At 44.9% G+C, this 26869-nt stretch overlaps 1 protein-coding gene across 1 annotated transcript; it reads right to left on the reverse strand.

Moving 5' to 3' along the window:
• Positions 1–3116: 3116 nt before the first annotated feature.
• On the reverse strand, positions 3117–15851 carry LOC125435487. The gene is made up of 4 exons (XM_048501686.1): positions 15735–15851; positions 11971–12642; positions 9027–9641; positions 3117–4526 (listed from the first exon to the last, which is right to left on the reverse strand). Exons 2-4 carry the CDS (start codon positions 12615–12617, stop codon positions 3260–3262), a joined length of 2529 nt encoding a protein of 842 aa, XP_048357643.1. The 5' UTR covers positions 12618–12642; positions 15735–15851; the 3' UTR covers positions 3117–3259.
• Positions 15852–26869: the final 11018 nt, after the last annotated feature.

Here is a 26869-nt window from a genome sequence, read left to right on the forward strand (position 1 = left end):
TTAAAATATTTAGTAGCTTTGGCCCTTTCTGCATGGCGGAAAGGGCACCTCTCCACCAGCAGAAATTATGCCAATGGAGGGGTGGGGGCTGTTCGCATGGGAGCGTGCGAGCGGCCTTGCAGAAGCCGGCGCAGAAGAGGCGCCTTCACATGGAGCCACCTCTTCTGAGTCCCCCCCTCACTTCGTCCTCCAGCATCACTCTGGAGGCCGTCAGGGACCCGGCCACGCTGCCCTCCGACCCTGGAGGTCAGAGGGCAGTGTGGACAGCCCCTGATGGCCTCCAGAGTGATGCTGGAGGACGAGGTGAGTGGAGGGGACGGAGAAAGCTCCAACTTCCCAGCAGTACGGGGTTATTAGGAGTGGCTTCACGTCACTCCCAGGCGGCCAGGATGGCGCTGCTGGATTGCTCCTGTGTGAACAGCCGTCCAGGGACTGCATTATTGCCATCCCTGGGCCGCTGTAAACGGCCCGTGCGGAAAGGGCCCTTGAAACAATAATGTAAGAGGAGAAAAGTGCTCTCATGAAAACATTTTTTCCAAAAGCAAATTCTCACACCAAAATTTCTTGCTGATGGGTTCCAAAATGTTTGTTTGAGATACGAAATGGGCAAAGCGGAGAGTCAAAATGCACATAAAAAGTGATTCTCCCACCTTGGTTTGTTTATCCATTTATACATTTGGGCTCTACTTTTTCTTCACACTGGGGAAGTGATCTACCAGTGGGTAGCTGCCACATCCCTCCATAGTAGAGGTGGTCTGTGAGCACTGGCGTAATGCCCATTGGGCAAGGTAGCAGCTGCCCAGGGCATCACCTTGTGGGGGGCATCAAAATGCTGGGTTCGTTTTTGGGTATTTTAGTGGTTTTCCATTTTTTGCCTGCAGGGGGCGCAGTTTTGAGGCTAGTGGCACCAAAAATTTCAGCGTATCATCAGGGGACTGTCCTTATGCTACCCCCCCCCAGTTTGGTGAGGTTTGGTTCAGGGAGTCCAAAGTTATGGACTCCCAAAGGGGGTGCCCCTATCCCCTATTGTTTCCAAAGGGAGCTAATAGGAGATGGGGGCTACAGTTTTGAGGGTCCATAACTTTGGCCCCCCTGAACCAAACTGCACCAAACCTGGGGGGTATCATTAGGGCAGTCTGCTGATGAGACCCTGAAAGTTTTGAGACTGTGCCTTCAGAAATGTGCCCCCCCCAGCCTGCAACCCCCATTGACAGCAATGCAGAAAACTCAATGCAGAACAAAGATTCTTGGGCAAATTTCGGGATGTTCTTGCAGAGAGGGCATTCTTGGACGTATCGGCACCAAAATTTCAGGGTATCATCTGGAGACGGTCATGATGGCACCCCCAATGTTTGGTGCAGTTTGGTTTAGGGGGTCCAAAGTTATGAACCTTCAAAAGGGTAGCCCCCATCTCCTTAGCAAAGAATGTGGGATGGGGTACCCCATTTGAAGGTCCATAACTTTGGACCCCCTAAACCAAACTGCACCAAACTTGGGGGGTCCCATTAGGATAGTTTCCAGATAATACCCTGACATTTTGGTGCTGATACATCCAAAAATGTGCCCCCTTCAGGAACATCCTAGAAATTTGCCCAAGAATCTTTGTTCTGCATTGATTTTTCTGTATTGCTATCAATGGGGGTTGCAGGCGAGGGGGGGGTACATTTCTGAAGGCACAGTCTCAAAGCTTTCAGGGTCTCATCAGGAGACTGCCCTGATGATGCCCCCCAGGTTTGGTGCAGTTTGGTTCAGGGGGGCCAAAGTTATGGACCCTCAAAACTGTAGCCCCCATCTCCTATTAGCTCCCATTGGAAACAATGGGGATGGGGCACCCCCTTTGGGAGTCCATAACTTTGGACTCCTTGAACCAAACCTCACCAAACCTGGGGAGTAGCATAAGGACAGTCTCCTGATGATATGCTGGAATTTCGGTGCTGATATGTCTAAAAGTGTACCCCCTGCAGGCACCAATGTTCTGGTGCAAAAAATCTTTGGTCGTGGTGGAGTGGCCGCCCATGGGGGGGGCATCCAACTCAGGTTTTGCCCAGGGCTACAGTTTGCCCAGGGCTGCCTCATTACGCCCCTGTCTGTGAGGCATGGCTGGGGGAGTAGTCGGCTTTCACTAGGTCATTGTCCCTGTTGCACCCGTGTCCGGGGCTTGTAAGTGATGCCACTTTTTGGTGGTGTAAGTCCCCCAGTGGGGTTTTCTGGTGCTGAGGAGGCTTGTTTTGTGTTGTAACCTACCCTCGCTGCTGGGAAGCCTTCTTGTGCCCGATGAGCCTGGGCAGGCATAGTGCCACAAGGCTACCTGAGAATTTAGGCATTAAATTCTGTCCTAGAAGGACTGAGAAGTGCCACATGGGGCTACCTGAGAATTTAGGCATTAATGTGAAGAGAGATAGGAATAAGAACGCTTCCTCTCTCTCTCTCATAAGAAAAATGAGAGCACACAATTTGCTTTCACAAGATGTTAGCCTTATTAATGAAATGCAAAAGATTAGAGCTGAAGAAATAAAGATAAAACATTTTTATATTTGCTTGCCACAGGTGATTGATGGCTTGTCACAGGTTAAGATCTATTGTGCGAAGGAAAGGAAAAAATATTATAAGAATGAGCTACTAGCTAGCTTGGAGTATGGAGTGGCAAAAGACGGTTCAAAGATCATGTAGCTTCTACACATACATCAAACAGGCATTGAAAAAAAACCATCTAGAAATGTTCTTTATTTCACATGAGGGTGCTCAGTTATATTCTTCTGTCCAGGTATCAGGTAGACAGAGTCATGGAAAAGAAGGCTATCAATGGCTACCAGCCATAGCGACTGAAAGGAACTACTCTATTCACAGGCTGCAACCCTCTGAATCCCCCCTCCCCCCGCCATGCTCGGAGACTGCAGCTGAGGAAGGCCTTGGCACATTTGCCCTGTGTGTTGGCTCTCCAAAACAGCTGATTGGCTCCTATATAAAACAGGATACTGGACTAGATGGACCAGTAGTGGGATTCAGCAGGTTCGCACCACTTCAGCAGAACCAGTTGTTAAAATGGTGCTTGTAAACAACATTATTTGAATCCCACCACTGAGATGGACCACTGGTTGGATCCAGCAGTGCTCTTCTTATGTCTGTAAGGGGGAAAAAAATAAGCATCCAAGAAGAAATTCAAACCATACTTTCCCATGCTTTAGTGCACAATTCATACATTTTGTGCTTGGACAGTCACCTTCCAAACTTGGATCTTTGTGAAATGATATTGTAATGGTCAAGGCTCAGCCGCTTTTGCCCAAACATTCTCAGCATCTTCTACCAGGTCTTTCAGAAACTTTTTCAGCATGTGGAATGTTGTAATAAAAGAACTAGGTCCACCAGCCAGAAAGCCCAACAGAGGTATAAAATCCAAGACTATTTGGGCTGTCTTCACAGTTGAACACAACAGTGACTCTTCCAAGTGGCCCTTTACAAATTCTGCAGTGATCTCGCTAGACAGTGGAGACTTTTTGATAGCCCATTTCAACACGTCGTAATCTTTTTTTCCCAGTTTTGCAACTCTGTGTAGGCAATCCTCATCCAAGCAAAAGACCATGCAGAAAAATTTCATGGTTGACACCAAGATGTCAAGATCACAGATAAGAGAGAGTCCTGGGAGAGGAACCATTGCAATGGTACAAGATTTGGTGGCTACTTTCCATATAAGGTCTTCCATAGCAGCCTTTTTCTTTTTTATGATTTTTTTTGAGAACACTGGCAGAGATGAAATAAAAGCATGCCTCTTGAGGTCATCCAGGTCATTTTCGAAGGCCTCTTGCAGGAGTGGGAAATCATACAAGCTCAAATCTCTCCTGGAGACAAGAAAAACCCTTGGAGGAGTCTCTCCTTCCTTTTTCAAATTCTCACAGCAGTAGGTCCTTATCGCCTCAATTGTTTGGTCCCTATCGAAGTTGGGGTTCATAGCTTCAGCAGCTATACTGACATCCATTTTGGAACGCACATAGTAAAACTTTTTCTCCCTTTTCTGAATTTCTTCGGCCAGCATGGCATCATTCACAGTGAAGCGTTCTGAGGAAACTATTATGAAGAAATCATACTTGCTAAAATTTACAGTCTCCAGGTAGTTTTTTGGTTGAAATTTCTTTGTCCCAACACCTGGTAGATCCCATAAAGTTACATTTGGAAATAAAGGATGAGGATATCCATCAGTATTCATGGTTGTTTCCACGGATCCCGTCTTGGCTGCACCATCTTCATGATCAGTCATGTTTCGCAGGGCATTGACAAAGGATGACTTGCCAGTACCTGAAGCCCCTGTGACTGCAATATTAAGCTTGGTATTTTCTATTGATTCCAATTCTTGATACATTTCATTATGCCAATTAAGGCTAATTGATTGATCGACTGATTGACACATTTCAGCTTTTACCTCTTCAATACTTTTTTGTGCCACCCAGACTTTCAGCTTCACGAGGTCTGATATAAAGTCTGCATTTGCGAGGAAACAGTGAATTCCAATTCTTGGAAACTGTACAATTGAGCTAAGAAATTAAAAAAAAATGCATATTGGTTTAGGAAATTCCTTCCTGAACTTTCTCTTAGAATATTAATCAGGGCCACATGGATAAAACGTTTTTTAAACTAGTATGATAGTGCAATCATTGAAAACCCATGAAAGAAGAAGAAGAGGAAGAGTTGGATTTATATCCCCCCTTTCTCTCCTATAGTAGACTCAAAGGGGCTTACAAACTCCTTTCCCTTCCCCCCTCACAACAAGCACCCTGTTAGGTAGGTGGGGCTGAGAGAGCTCAGAAGAACTGTGACTAACCCAAGGTCACCCATCTGGCATGTGTTGGAATGTACAGGCTAATCTGAATTCCCAAGATAAGCCTACACAGCTCAGATGGCAAAGCGGGGAATCAAACCCAGTTCCTCCAGGTTAACGTATACCTGCTCTTAACCACCATGCCACTGCTGCAACAAAGGTAATGGCAAACCAAACAGGGGTGGAGGAACAGGCTACCTCTCAGTTATAAACATTGAATCCAACCATCAGGAGGAAAAGTTACCAGATCAAGAGGTTTTAAGTGTTTCAAGACAACCACCAGCAGGGGCGTAAAGAGGCAGCCCTGGGCAAACTGTAGCCCTGGGCAAAACCTGAGTTGGATGCCCCCCCCCCCATTGGCGGCCACTCTACTACGACCAAATTTTTTTTTGCACCAGGACATTGGTGCCTGCAGGGGGTGCATTTTTAGACATATCAGCACCATAATTTCAGCATATCATCAGGAGACTGTCCTTATGCTACTCCCCAAGGTTGGTGAGGTTTGGTTCAAGGAGTCCAAAGTTATGGACTCCCAAAAGGGGTGCCCCATCCCTCATTGTTTCCAGTGGGAGCTATTAGGAGATGGGGGCTACACTTTGAGGGTCCATAACTTTTGCCCCCCTGAATCAAACTGCACCAAACATGGGGGGTGCCATCATCTCCAGATGATACCCTGAAATTTTGGTGCCGATACATCCAAAAATGCACCCCCTGCAGGAACATCCTAGAAATTTGCCCAAGAATCTTTGTTCTGCATTGAGTTTTCTGCATTGCTGTCAATGGGGGTTGCAGGCTGTGGGGGGCACATTTCTGAAGGCACAGTCTCATAACTTTCAGGGTCTCATCAGAAGACTGCCCTAATGATACCCCCCCAAGTTTGGTGCAGTTTGGTTCAGGGGGGCCAAAGTTATGGACCCTCAAAACTGTAGCCCCCATCTCCTATTAGCTCCCATTGGAAACAATGGGGGATAGGGGCACCCTTTTTGGGAGTCCATAACTTTGGACTCCCTGAACCAAACCTCACCAAACTTGGGGAGTAGCATAAGGACAGTTTCCTGATGATACGCTGAAATTTTGATGCCGCTAGCCTAAAAACTGCGCCCCCTGCAGGCCAAAAATGGAAAACCACAAAAATACCCAAAAACGAACCCAGCATTTTGATGCCCCCCACAAGGTGATGCCCTGGGCAGCTGCCCACCTTGCCCAATGGGCATTACGCCAGTGACCACCAGGTGACCTTCAGGGGAAAAAAAGTTTTGATAGACCTATGGAAGACCAAGAAGATCTTTTTATTGTTAAATTTTCTTCTATATAATGCTGAAATGCATCAAAGGATGAAACTGGAAAAAAATCATTTTTTGTTTTGCATAGAAAATTAATTGTAAACAAAATCCCCATTTCTTCTGCAGTTCTGTCCTACTACTGCAATGCTATCCAAAAGCTATAGAGAGATCCGCAACCTTTTGGCCATTTTTGCTACTTAAAAGTGTATAATGATATGTTTTAACTGTTTCAAGACCACCAACAGGCAGAGGCCCAAACTGTAATATTAGAATTATGTGACAGGTGATTTAATGGATAAAGGTAGAGTCAGTGGCGTATGGAGCTAGGCACATGGGGACACTCATGTCCCCGGGCACATGCCTTTTGGTCACATGCCCCCCCTCCGTACTTGACCAAAAAGCCCAGCCTTGCGCATCAGCGTGCTGTGCGAGGCCTCTCCGGTGCGAACCCTTGGGAGATGCCGGGTGCACCAGAGAGGCCTCGAGCGCCAGGGCACTCCACCATGCGAGGCAGGGGCATCATGCCAGTATGAGAGACCTCCCATGACCTGCAAGACCTCTCCCCTGCCGGTGTGCCAGGTATCTCCTGGGCATGTCAGCGGGGGAGAGGCCCGGCAGGCCGTGGGAGGCCTTTCATGCTGGTGCGCCAGAGAAGTCTTGTGTGGTGGGGCGATCACACTGGTGCGAGAGGCCTCCCATAGTACACCCGGCCTTTCACCCACTGGCATCTCCTGGGTACATTGGTAGGGGAGAGGCCTTGCAGGCCGTGGGAGGCCTCTTGTGCATGTGTTCCAGAGAGGCCTGATGCGGTGGAGCAATCGCCCCAGTGCGAGAGACCTTCTGTGGGGCACCTGGCCTCTCCCGCACAGGCATGCTCAACATCTCCCTGGAGATGCCAAGTGCACTTTCAGGGGAGAGGCTGGGCACGCTGCAGCAGGGGGTGGGGGTGGGCTTGGACAGGCACTGCAGTACCCGTCCAAGCCCTGCCCCTAAGCGCAAAGGTGTGTGTGTGGGTTGATAGTGGGTACCTATAGCAAGTGTTATCTCCAAGCACTCCCACCCCCCGATATGCCTGCAACCCTGGCCTTCATCCCCTACCTTATGAAATATTGGATTTCATATTGTTTCTTATGCTATGTGCTGCAAAATGCCAGTTTCCTTGTTTGAATGGGTGAATAGCAGAGTGTCCAAACTGAGAGCAAGCCTAAGGCAAAACAGTCTGATTAGATTTGTGAGTTACTCCAGGCAATTATCTGGAAGCCTCATTAACTATGGACATGATCTTAATTACCACACCTCACTGAACTAGTTTGACACAATAGACACTGAAAACCTCCTTGGTATCTGATGCTAAATGGCTCTGCAACAAATGGTTGCTTCCTTGCATTTCCTCAACCTATTGATACAATCTCCCCAAACCAATCAATCTCTCCCTAATCACAAGCCTCAGCAAAATCTGAATAACCTGGGCAGTATCTCTACAGAGTTACTCTGCATAAAGCCATTCTGTGCTTCCTGATTTAATCTAAGAGCAATTGACCCCCATTGTTCCTGGTACTTAGAACAATAGAAGAGTTGCTAATTAGCTCAGCCCAGCAAGCCCAGCATGGGAAATTGCAGAGAATTTAGGAAAATGAAACTTAAAACTCACTTGCTCCCACCCCTACCTGGGCAAAAGTGTATAAAAGTAGTGAGCACCCCAACTCCAGTGCTCAATACTAGCCTGTGCCTCCCTTGGTCTGGTCAGTTTGAGACACGATATTGTCTTCAACTGGGTTTCTGTGCTGGCGTGGAATCCCTGCCTTCGCTTGCTCCTTGAGATTGTTAGGTAACATATCACCCTGTTGCTTCCCAATTCCCTCTCTATCCTCCCACCTATTTTTTCAACCTTTCTACATACTAGGAACTTGTGTGTTTGTGCTCTTATGCCTTGCTGTATGTATGCAATTTAAACCAAATTTATATAAATATTTTGAAACTCAATTTGGACTCTTGCATTACTCTGCGGAACGCTCCTTGCCAAATCACTTCCCTGTATATATAGTCTAAAAAATCCCTTCCTAGCCACCTCTCGCATTGCTAAAGCTGAGTGTTCATTCCCCTTCGCTATTTTAAAACCATATGTGTGCTGTTACACTCTTACCAGCTGGTGGAGATTCCCTTTAATAAATTTATTACCCCTGTTAGGCTAGGTAACATGCCTCTGAGTGGAGTTGCCAGCTCTGGGTTGAGAAATACCTGGAGATTTTTGGGATGGAACTTGGAGAGGGCAGGGTTTGGGGAGGGATTTTAGCAAGGTAAAAATGCCATAGAATTTCCCCCTCCAAAGCAGCTATTTTCTCCAGGGGAACGGATCTTGGTTGCCTGGAGATCAGTTGTAATTGTGGAAGATTGGCTACCCTAGATACAGGGTCCAGAAACTAGGAATTCTTCCTGATAAATGAGAATGATGGAATTTATGAAAGACAACAGTAGACCAAGTTTTCAAACCAAATTGTTCTCATTTACCACAATGGACCGAGCACTCTGCAATTGACTATAAGTATTCAATACATTTATGAACACAGGAGGTTGCTTCCTACTGAGTCAGAGCATTGGTCCACCAAGTTCAGTATTGTCTACTCTGACTGGCAGTGTAGTCTCAGATGCAGCTCTTTCCCATTATATACTACTTTATAATTTTAAGTGGAGATGCCAGGGATTGAATCTGGGCTATTTTCTCCATGCAACCCAGATAGTCTTCCTAGGTTGCTAACTCTGGTTTGGTAAATTCCTGGAGATTTGGCAGCAGACCCTATGGAGGGTAGAGTTTAGAGAGGCGACACACTACAGCAGCGTATAATGCCATAAAGTTTACCCTCCAAAGCAGGGTTTTCTGCCAAATTACAGGTCAGCAATGAGATGCTGTTGTTGCATAGTTAAACCCAACATACCTCTTACGACTCTCGTTTCCCACTGCTGAAGCACGTTTCTCAAAGTCCTCCATCTCATTCTCTAAGATCTCTCGCAGGTGGGGGAAATCATACTTTTCTCGATAGTAACTGGAGATGAGGAAAACCTCTGTTGAAGAAATGCCAGCCTGCACCAAATTATCGAGGCAGTATTTCCTGATTTTTTGAAGGGTTGCTTCCTCATTGAAGTTGGGTTTTATTTTTTCATTCTTGATGCTGACATCCACCTGGGAGCGCAAGTAGTAGAACCGCTTCCCCATTTTCTGAACTGCACGGGACAGCTGGGCATCATGTTCAGTGAAGTGATTTGAAGCCACAACGATGAAGAAATTATACTGGCTGTAATTTACCTTCTTTAGATAGTCCTCAGCTTTAAATGTAGATGTCCCAATCCCTGGTAGGTCCCATATTATTACATGTGGAAAGGTGGGGTGTGGATAACCCTTCGGCTCTTTTCTTTCCTCTATTACGTCAGTTGGGGCGGCATCTTCGTCAAAATCGGACAGCCCTCTCAGGGAGTTCACAAAGGATGATTTACCAGCACCTGATACCCCTGTGACAGCAATGTTCAGCACATTCAGACTTTGATGGGCTGATCTGAAAAAGAACATAACATTGTAGTAGTTAACTCGAGCTAGATAAATGTTGCATGATGTTTTCCTTTGATAATCTGGATTTAGCACCATGGCACCCACTGATGTATTATTCTGGCACCCACCAAGGTGTTTTTTTAACCAAGTGGGTGGGGCAGTTGGGAGTTTTGCCCTGCAAGACATCTGACAAGCTATTGGAGACTTGATTGACTGTGCAGATTTTTTAAGAATGTTGCTTTGGCAGCAGCTGCCTCCCCAGCTCAAGGATCTGCAATGCATTACTGAGGTTCAGCTTATTTTGTGGCTGGTTCCTTCTCCTGCAGCAGCTATTCTGTGGCAGCCATTTTGTTGCTGCACCTACCATATCATGCCAGAATTTCAAAAAACACCTGCGTGGTCAAAAAGGTTGGGGGGCCCTTGACTTAGGGTGTTCATCTGTTGGGTACAAAAAAGGACCATCATGAGATGCATATGGTCGTTACGAGTTTAAGACAATACTAAAAACAAATCAAAATATTAAAGGCTACCTGTGACAGGAACCAACCTATACATTGTATATTTATCACAAAATGGCACCAACCTATAAATTGTAAATGTATCACAAAATGGTTATAAAAAACCGGACCAAAAGAAATTACTGAACTGAGTTCATCTCACAGCAGAAGAAAATAAGACGTTTGTAGCCATTGCTTGTGGTCTCAGACCAAGAGCTAGAGCTGCAAACTTCCAGGTGCAGCCTGGCAAACTCCTGGAATTACAACTGATTTCCAAATGACAGATATCTGTTTCCTTGGATAAAATGGCAGCTTTGGTTTGGAGACTGGACTCTATATTCCTACACCCAGATGAGCTCGCTCCCCTCCCCAAACTCTCCCTTTCCACCCCACTTCCAAGCTGCAGAATTTTCCACCCCACAACATAAAATAATTCCTTTTTTGCTGGATCTAGAAGGTTGTGTGTTATGGATATGATTGTCTGGTAACCTCGGGCCCCTTCTGCACATGCAAAATAATGCGTTTTCAAACCACATTAACAACTGTTTGCAAGTGGATTTTGCTATTCCGCACAGCTTCAAAGAGCACTGAAAGCAGTTTGAAAGTGCATTATTCTGCATGTGCGGAATGAGCCTCTGTTTCTGCCTGTTAAGTGAGTGTTCTTCAAATGAAGAATCACTTTCTACTCCAAACTGGGGAAGAGGTGGTGGAGGGGATAATGTATTGCCATCTGCTTTTAACACCGATTTAATAGTTTTGGCGTTACAGTAATCCTGTTCTAATTTTTGTGTTGTATTTTTGGATTTTATTATGTTTTAATGATTGTAATGTTATGTTGTGACCCACCCTGAGCCCCGTGGGGTTAGGGCAGGAGAAAAATCAAATCAAATCAAATAAATAAACAAATAAATAGAAACCTACCAGAAATTATAGTCATTCATTCATGGGGAGGTATCTTCCTTTTCTTTGTCACTTGGTAAGCTTGACAGACTGATCATGTAACACCGATTACAAAAAACCCCACTTTTAAAAAAACTTTATTTGCCCAAATTATCAGTTGCAAAAAAAACCCACACCCCATGAAGTCCAGCAGCAATTATCTAAAAAAACCAGGGTTGTCATTGACCATGTTGGGGCTGGGGATCTCCCATCTCTGCCTCTGTTTCCCATCTAACTCCAGTGATCAGTGGGTGGGGGAAGGCAGGGGCCAGAATGGCATCCTGCATGGTCATGATGTCATTTCCAGCCATGTGGCCAGAAGTGGTGACACTGCACTGCTGGGCACTCTAGAGTTCACCAAATACCTTATGGTTTCACCACAGAGTCTTGAGTAAACCCTAGCGCATTCAGCAACATAGTGACATCACTTCCAGTTCCACATCCATAAATGATATCTTGACATCACGAGACACCATTCTGGTGAATCTTCATCCCCAAGAACACCAGAATACCTGCCAAGTTGATAATCAGTACATACCCAAATACGTAGTGCTGCTAAATAGAATATGTGTAGTATAAAATGTTAGCCTTTTTCATAATATATAGAAATCAACGTACTATCATTTTTAGAAATATATCTGCAAATAAAAATATTACTGGATTATTATTCGTTTTAAATCACAGCTCTGAGTTCTACTGAATTGGCTGTCTTTTCGCGAGGGGTGTGTGTGTTCATGGGGGAATTACCATGATGATGTCAAACCTTACAAATTTCTTTTAACTCATCCAGGTTGTTTTCTTCCAGAGTCTATTTTTTTAAAAAAAGAATCCAGCTTTTATTCATCCACAAAACATACCATATCAATGCATGCATCAAGCCCTTAGCTAACCCCAACGTACCTGTCAGGGCTTCTGTTTTCAGCTGGTCTTAAGATACACTTTCTGAGTCCTTCAATTTTATTCTGTAAAGACCTTTGCAGGAGGGGAAAATCATACTTATCCGGGTACCAACTAGAGATGAGGAAAGCCTGCAAAGGAACAATACCTGTCTCCACTAAGGTATCAAGGCAATATTTCCTAACTCGCTGAAGGGTTGCTTCCTCACTGAATTCTGGATTTTGTTTTTGAGTCTCAATTCTGGCATCCATTTTGGAGTGCACATAATAGAACTGCTTCTTCATTTTCTGAATTGCATGGGACAGCTGGATGTCATAGATAGTGAAATGCTCAGAGGCAACAATTATGAAGAAATCGTATTGGCTATGATTTACATTTTGTAGATATTCCTCTATTTCAAAATCAGGTGTCCCAATTCCTGGTAGGTCCCATATTGTCACATCTGGAAAAGCAGGATGTGGATAACCCACTGGCTTTACTGCAGGTTGTTTCACACCGATTTCAGCTGCAGCCTCATCAAAAATCAACAGACCCCGCAGGGCCTTGACAAGGGATGATCTACCGGCACCCTGCACCCCTGTGACAGCAATGTCAAGTGTGGTTTTTTCATCAGCATTCAGGCCTTGTTGAATTGAGTTTTTACCACCCATGGTTCTTTCTGATGAGTCAGTTGATCTGAAAAATAAACACAAATATGCTACATAATATTCACGTCATTTGCCTCTGATTACCTAGATTCAGCTGTGTGGGAAAAATCAATTTACGTCTGACATTCCAGCATTAGCAGAAAAAATAAACCCTTATCAGATGCATTTGCTTGTTATGATATTCAAAGCCCTACATATTTTGGGATCAATACATCTGAAGGACCACTTACCCCTCCCCGCCCCGCCGCCTGAACCCTGCTGGACCACTACTGTCATCTTCAGAAGCCTTGCTTCAGATTCCCCATTCTGACATCAGGCAGATGGCAACCCACAAGAGGCCTGCTCAGTCATGGCACCAAAGCTCTGGAACTCTCTCTCCAGGGATAGTCATTGGACTCCTTTGTTGCGATCTTCCACCACCAGGTAAAGATTTTTTTATTTGTTTCATTGGATATTCTCTCAATGATTTCTCCTTCCTAACCCATGTTTTAATTGTTGATTTTATGCATCTCAACTTTGTTTTTTAATTGTTTCAGTGATCTGTGTTGGGGACTTGATTATAATTATTTTGAAATGCAATTTGATCATGTCTGTTTCAAATTGCTAGCTGCCTTGATGGCCCTTGTAAGAGCAGAAAACCAGGTTTGCAAACATCATAGTAAAAAATCATTAAAATACTTATACCCTGCTTTTACAAAAAACAAAAAAAAATGTCTGAAGCAAGAAAGCAGTCATCAGTCAAGTCAACCTAAATCCAACCTAATACAGGACAAAGACACCTAAACAGGAAAACTTTAAAGGAAAGTTCTCTGCAAGAAATTACAAGGTGGTTCTCTTAAGAGACAGAGCTGAGGATAAATTTTATGTTATTTGAAGGGTATTTTAACATTAGTTGGTCCTTATAAATATATTATCCATTTCCCTTGAATTTTGGCCTTCTTTAACTTCACTGGTTGTGGATGAGCTCACAGCACATAAGCCAGGGGAAGGCTCAGATTTTCTGAGAATTTGCAAGCAAAGACATGATCCAGGTAAGTTCAAATGAGCAAACAGGCTTCCCTTTTGGGTTCTGTATAGGCATTGTTTAATTATATTCAGGAAGAAAAAGAAGAGTCATTCATAGGGAAGTGACAGAACATTTGCTTGGTGTGAAAGCAAGTCCCAAGTTCTGTCTTAGTCACTTTCAAGTAGATGGATTTGGGAGAGACTGTTCTTTGTCTGAGAACCCGGATACTTGTTGCCCATCAAAGGATGCACTAGGAAGCTAGATCAGTGACCAGTGCCATAGGTATAGATTTTTATGGGGTGGGTTCTGTGACTGAGCAACTATCCGGCTGTTCTATTCCATACATTGTTTCAAGCAAGCCGGACATCTAATGGGAGGGGTTTGAACCCATGAAACCCCCCTTACCTACATCCCTGTCGGTGACACTTACTTAGTGGCTCAGGACCCACATTTGACTCTTTGACATGACCCCTGGGGCTCTTCTGAGCACCCTCCCCCAGTGTGGCACTTGTCCAATGCAGCTTGCAGTTAGCAAATGGTTCCCACCTTGAACAAGGTACGATGAGCAGAACATGTAAGCTGTGACCCTCCTTGAGAAACAGGCCCTCGTACCAGAGATGTGGCTCTTTTGGCTAATGGCCATTGCAAATGTAGCTCTCCACAAGCCATGGGGAAACTGTCGCTGGGCTGGATTCAGACTGCACAGATAAGGGTCAGCAGAGTGCTCAAGACCCATGCGCATAGAGAAGTGTGTGTTAGGCTGCAACGGAAGGAAATTAATTTCAAATGGAGCCCTTTTTACTTCAATAAGGTAACATGAGTCCTTTACTGTAAGGACCCTCATTCTAGACAGGATAGAGCAAAGATAACATTCTAGGCTGGCTAGCTAACCAAGGATGGATACAGATGCAGGAAACATGTCCGGCTGTCACTGCTGCAAGATGGAGAGAGGGAGAAAGTGCTAGCCACGAGGCAGGAAGATCCCCTGAGAATAGCAATCCATGAATCTTGGCCCCCTTCCGCAAACGCAAAAAAATGCGTTTTCAAACCACTTTCACAACTGTTTGCAAGTGGATTTTGCCATTCCACACAGCTTCAAAGAGCACTGAAAGCAGTTTGAAAGTGCATTATTCTGCATGTGCTGAATGAGCCAAAGGGACAGCAGCCTAGAATTAGAAAGGAAGGGATGCAGACAACCTGATCTATTTACCACTCTGAGGCTCATTCCACACATGCAGAATAATGCACTTTCAAACTGCTTTCAGTGCTCTTTGAAGCTGTGCAGAATGGCAAAATCCACTTGCAAACAGTTGTGAAAGTGGTTTGAAAACGCATTATTTTGCGTGTGCGGGAGGGGCCTGACTTTCTATGACCTTCCTCTGGAGTCTGAGGCTGAGAGACAGCACTAAACCCTTCATTTTCAATACCGGTATATAAGGGCACCTCTGTCCATTACATTTCATTCTACCTGAGACACAGTGCAATGGGTCACAATGGATGTTTCCATTGAAATGCTCCCCCTTTCTTTTAGAAACTTTCCAGTTGTGTTATGGGAACCTCCAGTTAAGGTTGCTGAGTTTCTTTACTTCAGTGCTCTTTGCTAGTTATCATGTCTGTTTCATTCTGGCAAGCAGTCATTCTGGTATCAGTTTTCATGAACCTTCATCACTCACTTCATCAAACTTACAAAAGTTCATACTGATTTTTTAAATATTTAAGCAATCACTGGACTTTTGTCTTGATCAGTTTTTAAGCCAGTAGCCATAAGAAATGCTCTTGAAATACCCTGTTGAAACAGAATCTTGGATAGCTCGGGCAGCAGGGCTTGCCACATGGCTGAGAATCTAACCATACCACTCTCCAAAGGACTGCGAGATTCATTATTTCCAAGGGATTGTCCTTCTTGCCCTTGGTAAAAACTGCTTCCCTCACATGTTTAAAAAACAAAACAAACACAGTACTCAAAAATCCTATCTGAGCTGATCACAGAGCAGCAGCTACTGCAAAACAGGAGAAGCAGAGGGGAGGATGAATAGCAAAGAGAGACCAGCTTACCCTTCTTGATCAAGGTGGTCTTTGAGGGGCTGAAGAGTCAACAGAACCTGTACATTTACCGTGTGGACTTGGTTGCTTGGTTGTGGTGCAGGACTCTCCCTTTCCCCCTTAAAAACTCCTCTGGTCTTTGCTGGGTTTTCTGACAAAGAAGAGTCAAAGTCTTCTGCCAGGTTGCAAAAGTGAAAGCAAATTTTGTTTGATCAGAGTTTCAGCTCTCCCCTTTTGTATGGTCCACCATTCCAGGAAGACGGAGGGAATTGACAGTAACAGTCTAGATCTTCTGAGAAAGACCAAAAAATGCCTGGTTTGCAGCTCCCGAAGTGAAAACTATATCTTCAGCTACCCTCTTATTATTTAGTTGAGTTATGTATTATCCACTTTCCCACTATAGTACATTCTACATAAAGAACTCAGGTTGGTCTGTCATGGTTTGCAGAAAGAGGAAGGAGCATACTTCCACTTTAGAAATAAGTGTCGAAACAATGTTAAAATTAAAGATTCTTTTTTATTTTTTATTTTTTAATTCATTATATTTATAAACTGCCCTCTCCCGGAGGGCTCAGGGCAGTGTACAACACTAAGCAGTGGCGTAGGAGGTTAAGAGCTCGTGTATCTAATCTGGAGGAACCGGGTTTGATTCCCTGCTGTGTCGCCTGAGCTGTGGAGGCTTATCTGGGGAATTCAGATTAGCCTGTACACTCCCACACACGCCAGCTGGGTGACCTTGGGCTAGTCACAGCTTCTCGAAGCCCTTTTGAGTCTCCTGCAGGAGAGAAAGGGGGGATATAAATCCAAACTCTTCTTCTTCTAAAATACAGTAGAACAATGTTAAAATCATAACATTAATACACTGCTTTTAATATGCAGCTTTAATGGGGTTTTAATGGGGTTTTAATGATTCAAAGACTATAGAGCCATTTACTATGATTTATTTAATGATCTGAGATTTATTGATTTTATTTTGTGCTCTATTTGTATATTCATGTTCACCACTCTGAGCCCTTCGGGGGAGGGTGGTATATAAATGTAATTAATAAATAAATAAATAAATAAATAAATAAATAAATAAATAAATAAATAAATAAATAACCCATGTACATTCATGTATCTCTAAAATTGCATCTAGATTCTGATTTTTAGTTAATCTTAATGACACTGCGCTCTTCGAAGACATCATTCTGTGCACTATGAAACAAGGCAGTTTGAACAAGCAGCATTGCATTTCCCCATGCAACTATTGGTGAAACAGACATTCCAATGAGAAAATGGCTGACAGACAAGGAGCAGGAGAGTGCTGTTCTGTGCCTCAGCGTTTGTGAGGAAGAGGGCGGTTTACTACAAAAAAGGGGAGTCCCTAATAGTAAATCATACAAGTTCATTTGGCTATACTCACTATTTTACCCACCTGATACACTTTCTTAAAGTGGTGGCAGCAGCAGTATAGAGCCTCCTGAGGCACAATCAAAATGGCGGGCACTACAAAAAGGAAAGAAGGATCCATAAGCTTGGGGTGGGAGAAGCAGGAAGACTAAAACACTGCTTTGTATGCCTCTCCTTGGCCTAGCCCTACAACGTAGTGAGAACTTTTTGTCTTTACTTTTATTTTTATTTTCTGTTCAAACAAGGAGGGGGGTGGAACTGGGCAGGTACTAGGACCCTGTAGTGCATTAAGCCAGAAAAAAAAATCCAAGAAGAGGTAAATGGATTTTCAGTTCTTCTGAATTCTTTATGTGGAATTGAGTGCATTTTTAATTGTGAAGTTCCTTAAGATTTGGGGGGGGGAGTCTAAGGAAGGTGTGGTTTGGGGAGAGGAAGGACCTCAGCCAGGTATAATGTCATATAGTCCATCCTCCAAAGCAGCCATTTTCTCTAGGAGGACGGATCCCTGGAGATGTTGCAATCCTGGGAGATTTCCAGAGAGCTTAACAACTTTACTTTCCCACTAAAGTGGTGCTGAAAACTATTTACAACATTATTCCTCCGGCCATCTATTACACATCATATAAAATTCCTAAAGTCTATAAAGGGCTGCCCTCCAGAAATTATAACTGGTCCAGAATGTGGAGACTGATAATGTAAGCACATATTTTGATACTGATACGCTGCTTTTAATGGGACCTAGTTTTAATATATAGGGAGCCATTTTTAATTAATTTTTGATATTTACCATTTAAATTGTGCTCTATCTGGACAATACAGAAATGGTTGGAATATATATGGGAACAAATACCATTGGAAATTTTTGACATAATGTCAAGAAACCAAATATGGCAAGAAAAACAAAAAGATATGAAGTGGATCTGGACTGAATTCAGAAACCGGTTAAACGAAATTGGAATCATAGAAGAAAACTGGAAAAGAAGATTAGAAAGAATGGACCTGCTGCTGCACATTTAAAGAAGAAAAGAAGAAGAGGGGAGGGGGGAAATGGGTAAAAGGATATGGAGGATGAAACATGAAGATGTATAATATAAATCTGTAACAACCCAAAATATCAATAAAAAATTTCAAAAAAAAATAAAAAGGGCGAGGGTCCGTTGTGCAATCAGGGTGTTTGAAACTTGCCCATCCTGAATTTTGTCAGACAAAATGTATTTGAGGGGGGAGTGTGTGGTTTGCACAACCACTTTCCCTCCGCCAATGATAAATTCCCAGTGGGCTAGGCTCCAGACTAAGGCAAGGCAGGCTTTTTCACAGGGGGGGGGGGGATTTTGTTTCTACAAAGGAGAGATTTTTGGAGGCATAGGCAATGACGCGGTTGATCTTGGGTAAGTGTTGCGCCAATGCTGTGGTCTGACACGGCCAGTTGGAGGCAGAAAGGCTTACTCATATCAGGGTGAGCGAGGGCGTGAGCACTAGCAAGGTCTCGTTTTAGTTGGGAGAGGGCGTTTTGCTGTTCTGGCCCCCAATGCCAGGAGGCATTTTCATGAAGGAGGGCATAGAGGGGCTTTTCTTTCTCCGCAAAGGATTCTATGAATCCCTGGGAAAAGTTGAAAGTGCCCAGGAGGGCTCGCCAAGTGGCAACGTCTATGGGAGCGGGAAGTTTAGAAATCACTTCCACTCGCTGAGAGTCAGGTGTGCAGCCTGGGGTTCCAAGGGAGAGACCTAGATATTTGACTTCTGATAGGACCAATTGCGCTTTTTCTCAGTTGACTTTAAAGCCAGTTGACCGAATTAAATGGAGCACCTCCGCGGTTATGGCCTTATGGCCCAGGTCTTTTCTGCTGACTGAATAAATCAGAATGTCATCTACATATGAAAGGACATGGGGTTTGAAGTCGTGAGAAAGGTCGTTCCACATCTGAACAACGTGGGCGTGGCATATGCTTGGGGAGGAGTGGAAGCCTTGGGGCATCCTTTTGAAAGCATATTGTTGCCTGTGAAACATGAAGGCAAACTTATACCAACACGATTCATGCAATTTGACAGAATGGAAGGCATTCACCAGGTCAATGACGCTGAAATATTTGGTGCCTGCAGCAATGGCAGCCAGAATTGCATTTGGCCGCAACAGGGGCTACAGGAGGGGTGGCTGCATTAAGAGCACGGAAGTCTATAGTCATGCACCAAGTTTTTCTGTCCGCCTTCAAGACTAGCCAGAGAGGATCATTGCAGACAGACTGCATGGGGACAATGACATCCCATTTGAGAAGGCCAGCGATGGTTATGGCAATGCCTTCCTCTGCATTGGCGGGGTAGTGGTACTGCTTCTGAGGGAGGGTTTTTTTGCCTTCTATGAGTACACAGGCATCCCTGATGGTGCCGCATTCGGCTTTGTCCTGGATCCAGACCTTGGGGAAGTCCTGAAGCCAAGAATCGTCTGTTATTGGGGCCAGAGGAAGGGGAGCTTTAAGGGCATTACAGAGGTGAATGGTGGAGACAGAAGGGGGAGCTCTGTCAACCCGCCAGATAAGGCCATTGGCAAGGTCGATTGTGAGCTTGTGCTCTTTGAGAAAGGGCAATCCAAGAATGCCACGATCTTCCCTTCGGTTCTCACAAGCACCTATGGAGGTGGAGAGTGGCTCAATAGACAGAGGGACAAAATCCCAGATTTTAGTGGGATGGGAACCTCCACCGAAGCCTTCTAAGACTATAGATTGTGTAGATGGGGATCCCAAAGAGGCCAGAGAAGGGTGCAGGATGTTAAGAGAGGCTCCTGAGTCCACCAGGAGGGTGGCGGATTTAGAATTCCCGGAAGATCCGACAGCCGCCTTTACTGTCGGCTGGCCCCAGCCGTCAGGCAAAAGGTTCGGTATTATTCCCTTTGGCAGGGGAAGGACTTCTGGGCAGCCCTATACTATTGGGGTCTTGTCTTTGGGGAGAGTGATGGCTGAAACGGGGTGAGTCATTGGCGGAGAGGGTGCTGAGGGCGCCTTTTTTTGGCATTGCAGAAGACTGCTAAGAGTGCGCCCGTGGAGACTTTGGCAAAGTCAGACATATCATAGACCATGTCATTTAGCATCTTCCAAATTCGACCTCGGAGGGCAGAAGATTCTGGGATGGGCTAGTTGGAGGTCTGTTTATGTTCGGGCGGCTGATAGGGCATTGGGGTGCGATAGGAGGGCAGGGAGCCAGAGGCTGTGAAGGGACATAGCAGGAGTCACAGACCGAGCCGTGGGGATTCCCGGAGGGATGGTCACAGTCCCAATAACCTCCATGGTCCTTGTAGGTCCACTCCCCATCACCCTGTCTATAGGTTGAATGAGGGCCATTATTAGCATAGGTGATGGCTTGGATGGGCTTGGTGGGGCGGGAGTCACCAACCTTTTTAGGAGGCTTGGCGTTGAGAGTGCCAGATTCTCTTAAAATGTCAGTGGTTAGGTGAAGGTGTTCATAAAGCTCCAACCATCTGAACCTAGTGGGCTCCAGGGGACCGAGGGAAAGCAAGTTGCTGGATCCACCCAAACCAGCATGATAGTTTGCAGAGAGGGAACTCTTGGCGAGCTTGCTAAATGAATCTGGCAATGGTGATGTGCTTGAGCCCAATGGTCCCACAGTTCCCAGAGTTTGCATCAATTCTGGATGAAGGCTGGCCTTCAGGGAAAGTGACTCCTTTCCTAAACCAGAATGAAAAGTTCCCAGAGGTGAGAACTCTGGTCGCGCTTCCTAAATGGATCCATGATATCCATGCCTACATTCTATTGAATGGGCGGTTTTGCCCATTTATACCTTCTGGCATCCCAAGCAGGAGTGAGTGAAAGGAATGCTGGCCAGTTTCCTATACTATATAGTTTTGTATACCACCCCCCCCCCCATACACAAGTGTCTATTTAAAACAGTGTCATTAACTAAGCTTGAAAGTTTCCACCAATGTGCTTTTGGCATGAGAGGGTGGCACTGAGGGGGCTCCCTCAATGGCAGCTTCTTGGGACTAAACTCTTGATAAAGCAGTACATTCCTGATCACAAGCCTCACTGGGTTCTGCTTAGAGCCCAAGTCTAAGAACATAAGAACAAGCCAGCTTGAGCAGACCAGAGTCCATCTAGTCCAGCTCTCTGCTACTCGCAGTGGCCCACCAGGTGCTATTGGGAGCTCACATGCAGGAGGTGAAAGCAATGGCCTGCTGCTGCTGCTGCTCCCGAGCACCTGGACTGTTAAGGCATTTGCAATCTCAGATCAAAGAGGATCAAGATTGGTAGCCATAGATCGACTTCTCCTCCATAAATCTGTCCAAGCCCCTTTTAAAGCTATCCAGGTTAGTGGCCATCACCACCTCCTGTGGTAGCATATTCCAAACACCAATCACACGTTGCGTGAAGAAGCGTTTCCTTTTATTAGTCCTAATTCTTCCCCCCAGCATTTTCAATGTATGCCCCCTGGTTCTAGTATTGTGAGAAAGAGAGAAACATTTCTCTCTGTCAACATTTTCTACCCCATGCATAATTTTGTAGACTTCAATCATATCCCTGATTACAAGCACAAGTCTGGCTCATCTGCTGCTTCCGGAGGTTCTTTAAAACTTGGGTCACTGTTTGGCTGCCATAGCATGGTTTTGCGGTTAATGTGTCAGACAAAGACCCCCACATATGCCATGAAGGTTTTCAGGGTAACGTCTGGCAAGTCATACACTCTCAGTCCTGACTCGTGCTAGTGATAGCGGAGTCAGAAATGAATGATTCCATTTCTGATCTTGCTCTTCAATAAAGGTGAAATTATGTTTTATTTCTTTATAAGTTAGATAGGAACAAGTTGTATTAGGTAGGATGTAGGAATTACAGTTGTATTTTGTATTTATATCTGTATGGAACCTCCCCTGCTGAAGGCAGGAATCCACCCCTGCTCCACCTGGGCATGTCCCTTTCATTTGCAAACACCATGAATGGACGATTGACAAAAGGGACCCCGGAAGAAGCACCTCCATCTGCCTTAATCCAACCAGCAGGCAGATAAGGGTGCCGTCGTCGTTAGGTTTCGTTTCCTGACCCCAAGCACCCAAAGGACTCTTTTGTGTTTTTCCCGCCTGTGCCTACGTCATCGCCTCACCCTGCTTCTGCTGCGAAATTCGAGAAGGGACAGCCCTCTGGACTCTAATTGGTTCCTATGTATTTGTAGATGAATGATTGGTTCCTGTGTATTTTGTGAATGAATGATTGTAGGTTGTCCTGTACCCTCCTGGATTTCCCGGGCGGGAGACTGTGTATAAAAGTTGGTGTAAAGCTGCTAGGCAGCCACAGTTGCCGTGGTGTGGAGGTGCTGACACGTAGGTCAGCATCTCAATAAACTCATTTTTATTTTCAATATTCTCGCTGTGTTGGGTCCTGTTTCTGTTCCTCTGCGCTGCCAAGAGCTGCCAGATCTGGGGAAATAAAGTTACCCAGGCAGCGCGGTAACACTAGTATTTGGATGGGAGACCACGAAGGAATATCAGGGGCATGATGCGAAGGAAGGCAATGGCAGAACGCCTTGCCTTGAAAACCCTATGGCATTGCCATAAGTTGGTTGCAATTTATGTGTCTGCAGTTAGGAGCAAGTGAAATTGACAAGGGCGGTTGCTTTTGCAGGAGGAAATTGCAGGAGGAAATAACAGTGACGCTTTATTGCAGCAGTCCCTCATCAAGAGCAGTTTTTGAGAATAAGCAAAAAGAAAAGTCTTCACCGGCCAGCAGAAGAAAACAACAGATGGAAACAGATGAATAGACAATTTGGAAGTTTAGCAAGATAAATCCAGGAGCTAAGGCATGGTTGCCAGATGATCAGTTTTGAACCAGGTCTACGCACAAACATATTTTATTGCTTGTCCCCTGGAGACCATAATATCATCAAGAATCAGTGTTTTTGCTTTTCAGAGGCCCCTTCCGCACACGCAGAATAATGTGTTTTCAAACCACTTTCACAACTGTTTGCAAGTGGATTTTGCCATTCTGCACAGCTTCAAAGAGCACTGAAAGCAGCTTGAAAGTGCATTATTCTTCATGTGCGGAAAACTTAACCGATACTGGGCTTCGACCTGCTGAACAATGATTTAAAACACACAAATCTGTAGATGCAAGGGTAAATGCAGTATAGCAGGGTTTGGTATGTCAGAGGAGGACGAGATAGAAGCTAGTTAGTGTTACCAACTGCTTGGGGAGGAAGTCTTGCCCCTTTAATAAAAGCTTAATAGCATTTTATTTTTCTCTATGCCATTAAAAGCTTCAGTGACTCAATTCCACACATAGGCCTTCGTTAAAGGGACATGACAGTTTTCTATTTTAGAGTGTGTGTGTGTGTGTGTGTTTTGACAAGTTTTTGACAATGTTGGTTGACAATTTTACATCAAGTGTGTCTAGTGTTTGTGTTGAAACCATCCTGCAACCCTAACCTCAAGAAATCATGTGATTTATTTTCTCTAAACTCCCCCAGTCCATAGTTGGGTGTTCGACAGAAGAACTCTATGAAAACAAGCTTGCTTTCTCTTTCATTTCCAGACAGAGTTCAAGCTCTCCTCAGAACACCAGGGAGTTTGAAGGAGCAGAGAAGGAAGGAATCCCAACCAACACTGGTCACCACCTGCTTTGCAAAGCAGTCGGCTTAAATTGGTAAGTGAATCTCTCTTGATGTCAGACGTGTTCACAGACTTTATAGTTTGTCAGCAACTCCAGAATCCATTAATAACCAAAATAAGCATTTTAGGGGGGGGGAGGAATCAGAGAGAATCAGCCCCTGTCACATGTTAGAAAAGTTTGGTGAAAGAGATGGGTAATAGCTAAACAGAGATATCATTTTGAATTGAAGCTGGGGGCAGGCGGAGGTACGATTCATCCAAAGGCTGCAAGGCATGTTAAATTGCAAAAATGTAGTTCATTTGTAGAGCACTTATAGGTATTTGTTTATACCTTGCACAAATTACAGTATTAGCAAGGCTGTATTTGTAGATAAAAAACAGGCAGTCTGTTTTTTTTAAAAAAAGTGTTTATGCCTTTACCAAGAACCCTTAGCATCCAGGTGACTTAACTAAGTAATATCTTTAAAAATCTGTACAGTAGCCATAAACAAGTTTCCAACCTCCAGGTGGAGACTTGAGATCGCCTGGAACTACAATTGATCTCCTGACTACTAGATCAGTTTCCCTACAGAAAATGGCAACTTGGGAGGGTTGAAATGCCATTATGCCCTGCTAAATTCCCTCCCTCCCTCAAACTTCACACACAAATCACCAGAGATGCAACCCTACCTGAAAACCCACACCCTTGAGTTAAGTCCTTCAGAGCCTGCAACACAAGGGGCAGTTTCTCCCTCTCTGCACGGCAGCACTTCCATTTAATCTCTAGTGCTTGAGGAATTAAGTTACAATAGGATAACAAACAAGAGCTGCCCACTTTTATTCTAGCAGGGATCCTGTTCCTGTATTATTTCTGTACACTTTCCCAAAAACTCTGACGTCAATGTGTTGAGAAGGGATAACTCAGATAAGAACTGCTGCCCGAAAGACTGTGAAACAAGCGGAGGTTCAACAGCAGATGTTTTATTTTATCTTCAGCTGCATGTGGGGAACATTTATAGTAAAATTGTGCATGTTATGCACTGGCTGCACATGATGACAGTCAACAATTGTAAGACCTTTGAGGCCCTTCTGTGGCCTTGCAGTGTGTAACAGAAATTTGCAGTTGCCAAGTGTTTTCTTCAGTCTTTCTCTAAGGCCCTTTCCGCGTGGGCCGAAAACAGCGCCCTGGGGATGGCAAAAACGCTGTCCCCAGGGAGCTATTTGCATGGGGTGCGCAACTGCTTTGCAGCCGCCCCACCCTTGCGCCTCCCCAGCGGCACAAAGCCACTGTTTACCAACCTCGCTCCCCGAGCGAGGTTTTTGGAAACAGCGGCTGGAAGGCGCCATCCCTCCCCCCCTTTCCCAATTGACTTCGGCCCTTCCCCTCGCGTAAGCCCGTCCGGTATGACGCCCGAGGCAGGGGACATTAACACACTCCTGCCCTTTGCGATTCCAGAGTCGGTCACGCAGAACAGGCAGGGGCATGTCCCCTGGCCCTCGGCATGGCGCATTGGAGCGATCTACATGGAATATGAAAATCGGCATCGGGCACGGCAATATGCAGCGCGGCACCGTCATCCCAGTAGTTTCCAGGACCATTCGTGCAAACGGTCCCGGGGGGGTTGGGTCAGCGTCATGCACGCCGACCCAACCCCCACCGTGGCCGTGCGGAAACGGCCTAAGTTTGCCATGATTTAACCAATACCCTTTCCCCCATGTAAAATGAACCATTCCCTCTCACCCTGGAGGTATAGGAAGCCTTAACAGAGTGGCATGCTTGTTTTACAATCTTCTGAAACCAGATCAGGTTGTCTGAGACATGCCAGGGTTGATGGTTCTTCCACACAGTGGAAAGATTCGATGGTCGCTGAGATTCCTATAACTTACCGGGGAAGTTGTGAAGTGTCCTTGTGAAGTGTTTCAGTTGTTTCGACCTTTCAAGGACCTTAGTCTCTGCATGCAAAACTTTTGGGGGTGTTGAGAATTTTTCAGACTGATAGGGAACAGCAATTGCTGGGGAGGATTACCACTTTGGTCAAAGTATCCTGTTCCTGTGCATGTAAGCAGTTGCTCAGTCGGCAAACATTAGCCTGTGATCTTGCTGCTCTTCCTGTCTTTAAAAAAACCCCTTCATTTTCTGATCTCTGCCTATTAAACCATAGGTAAAAGTACAAGAGCGGACTAGGTGGTTTTCCTTGCTTCGGTGAACATTGGGACCAGATTACAATCAATAATGTCCCTCAACATTGTGCAGATGGAAAGCAGGCACTGTTGTAATAATTATGATAGGATATTGTCTGGGATTCGAAGGCTTGAGTCCCCAAAGGAAATACTACTTTACACAGCAAGTGATTAAAATGTGAAATTCGATGCCAGAGGATGCAGTGATGGCCACAGGAAGGGATAGCTTCAAAAGAAGATTATACAGATTCATGAAGCTTTCAGTGGCTGTTAGCCATGGGACCTTCACGTTCAGAGACAGGAAACCTCTGCATACTAGTACCAGGAATCAACACTGGAGGAAGGCCTTAGCTTCTATCCTCTGGTATTGGTCCTCCAGAGTAACTGATTGGCCACTGTGTGAGACAGGATGCCAGACTAGATGGATCACTTGACTATGTTCTTGAAGTCTGAACTTGATCATTTCATTGATCTGTAATGGCATGACAAACTTGATCTGGCAGTGGCTAAATTCCTGGAAAGCATTTTAAATACCCGTATTTAAATGTTTTAAAAGTTTAAATGTTTTAAATGTTTTCTTCCTTTTTTAAATGGAAACATACTGATAATTTATATGCCATTAAAGGTTGAAATTGAAATTGAAATTGACAAACTTTATCATTATCTTCCTTTTCTCTGCAATAGCCTATTTAGGATTGCCATCTATTAAATGGATCCCTTTGGCTGTCCCTTTGATATCCATTTGGTCTGCAACAATAGCCCATTTAGGGTTGCCTGCCCATGCTGGGTGCTTATTTGTACAATGCAAGAGTCTTGTTTTTGTTGGGAGACAACACAAGGACTTGGTAGCAAGCGCACCATGGCTGTTTTCGGTTTGCCACCAGAACATAATGGGGAAGTAGCTTTAGTTCCCTGCTCTTGTGCTGTTTCTGTATCATCAGTTTGCACAACGGAGCCACTTTCCTTTCTGAAGATCATGTCACTTAAATGACTACAGGTAAGCTTCACAGTGGGGTCAATAGTGACTCCACGGATGTGCAGGAGGACCAG

Source organism: Sphaerodactylus townsendi, linkage group LG06, assembly GCF_021028975.2.
Source record: "Sphaerodactylus townsendi isolate TG3544 linkage group LG06, MPM_Stown_v2.3, whole genome shotgun sequence".
Classification (NCBI taxonomy): Eukaryota; Metazoa; Chordata; class Lepidosauria; order Squamata; family Sphaerodactylidae; genus Sphaerodactylus; species Sphaerodactylus townsendi.

Excerpts from the sequence above, each read along its gene's own strand:
- LOC125435487 (XM_048501686.1), bottom strand. The coding sequence starts at position 12,617 with ATGGGTGGTAAAAACTCAATTCAACAAGGCCTGAATGCTGATGAAAAA. Across the intron at positions 9,642-11,970 it reads GAAAACAGAAGCCCTGACAG|ATCAGCCCATCAAAGTCTGA; the intron begins GTACGTTGGGGT and ends GTTCTTTTTCAG. Across the intron at positions 4,527-9,026 it reads GGAAACGAGAGTCGTAAGAG|CTCAATTGTACAGTTTCCAA; the intron begins GTATGTTGGGTT and ends TTAATTTCTTAG.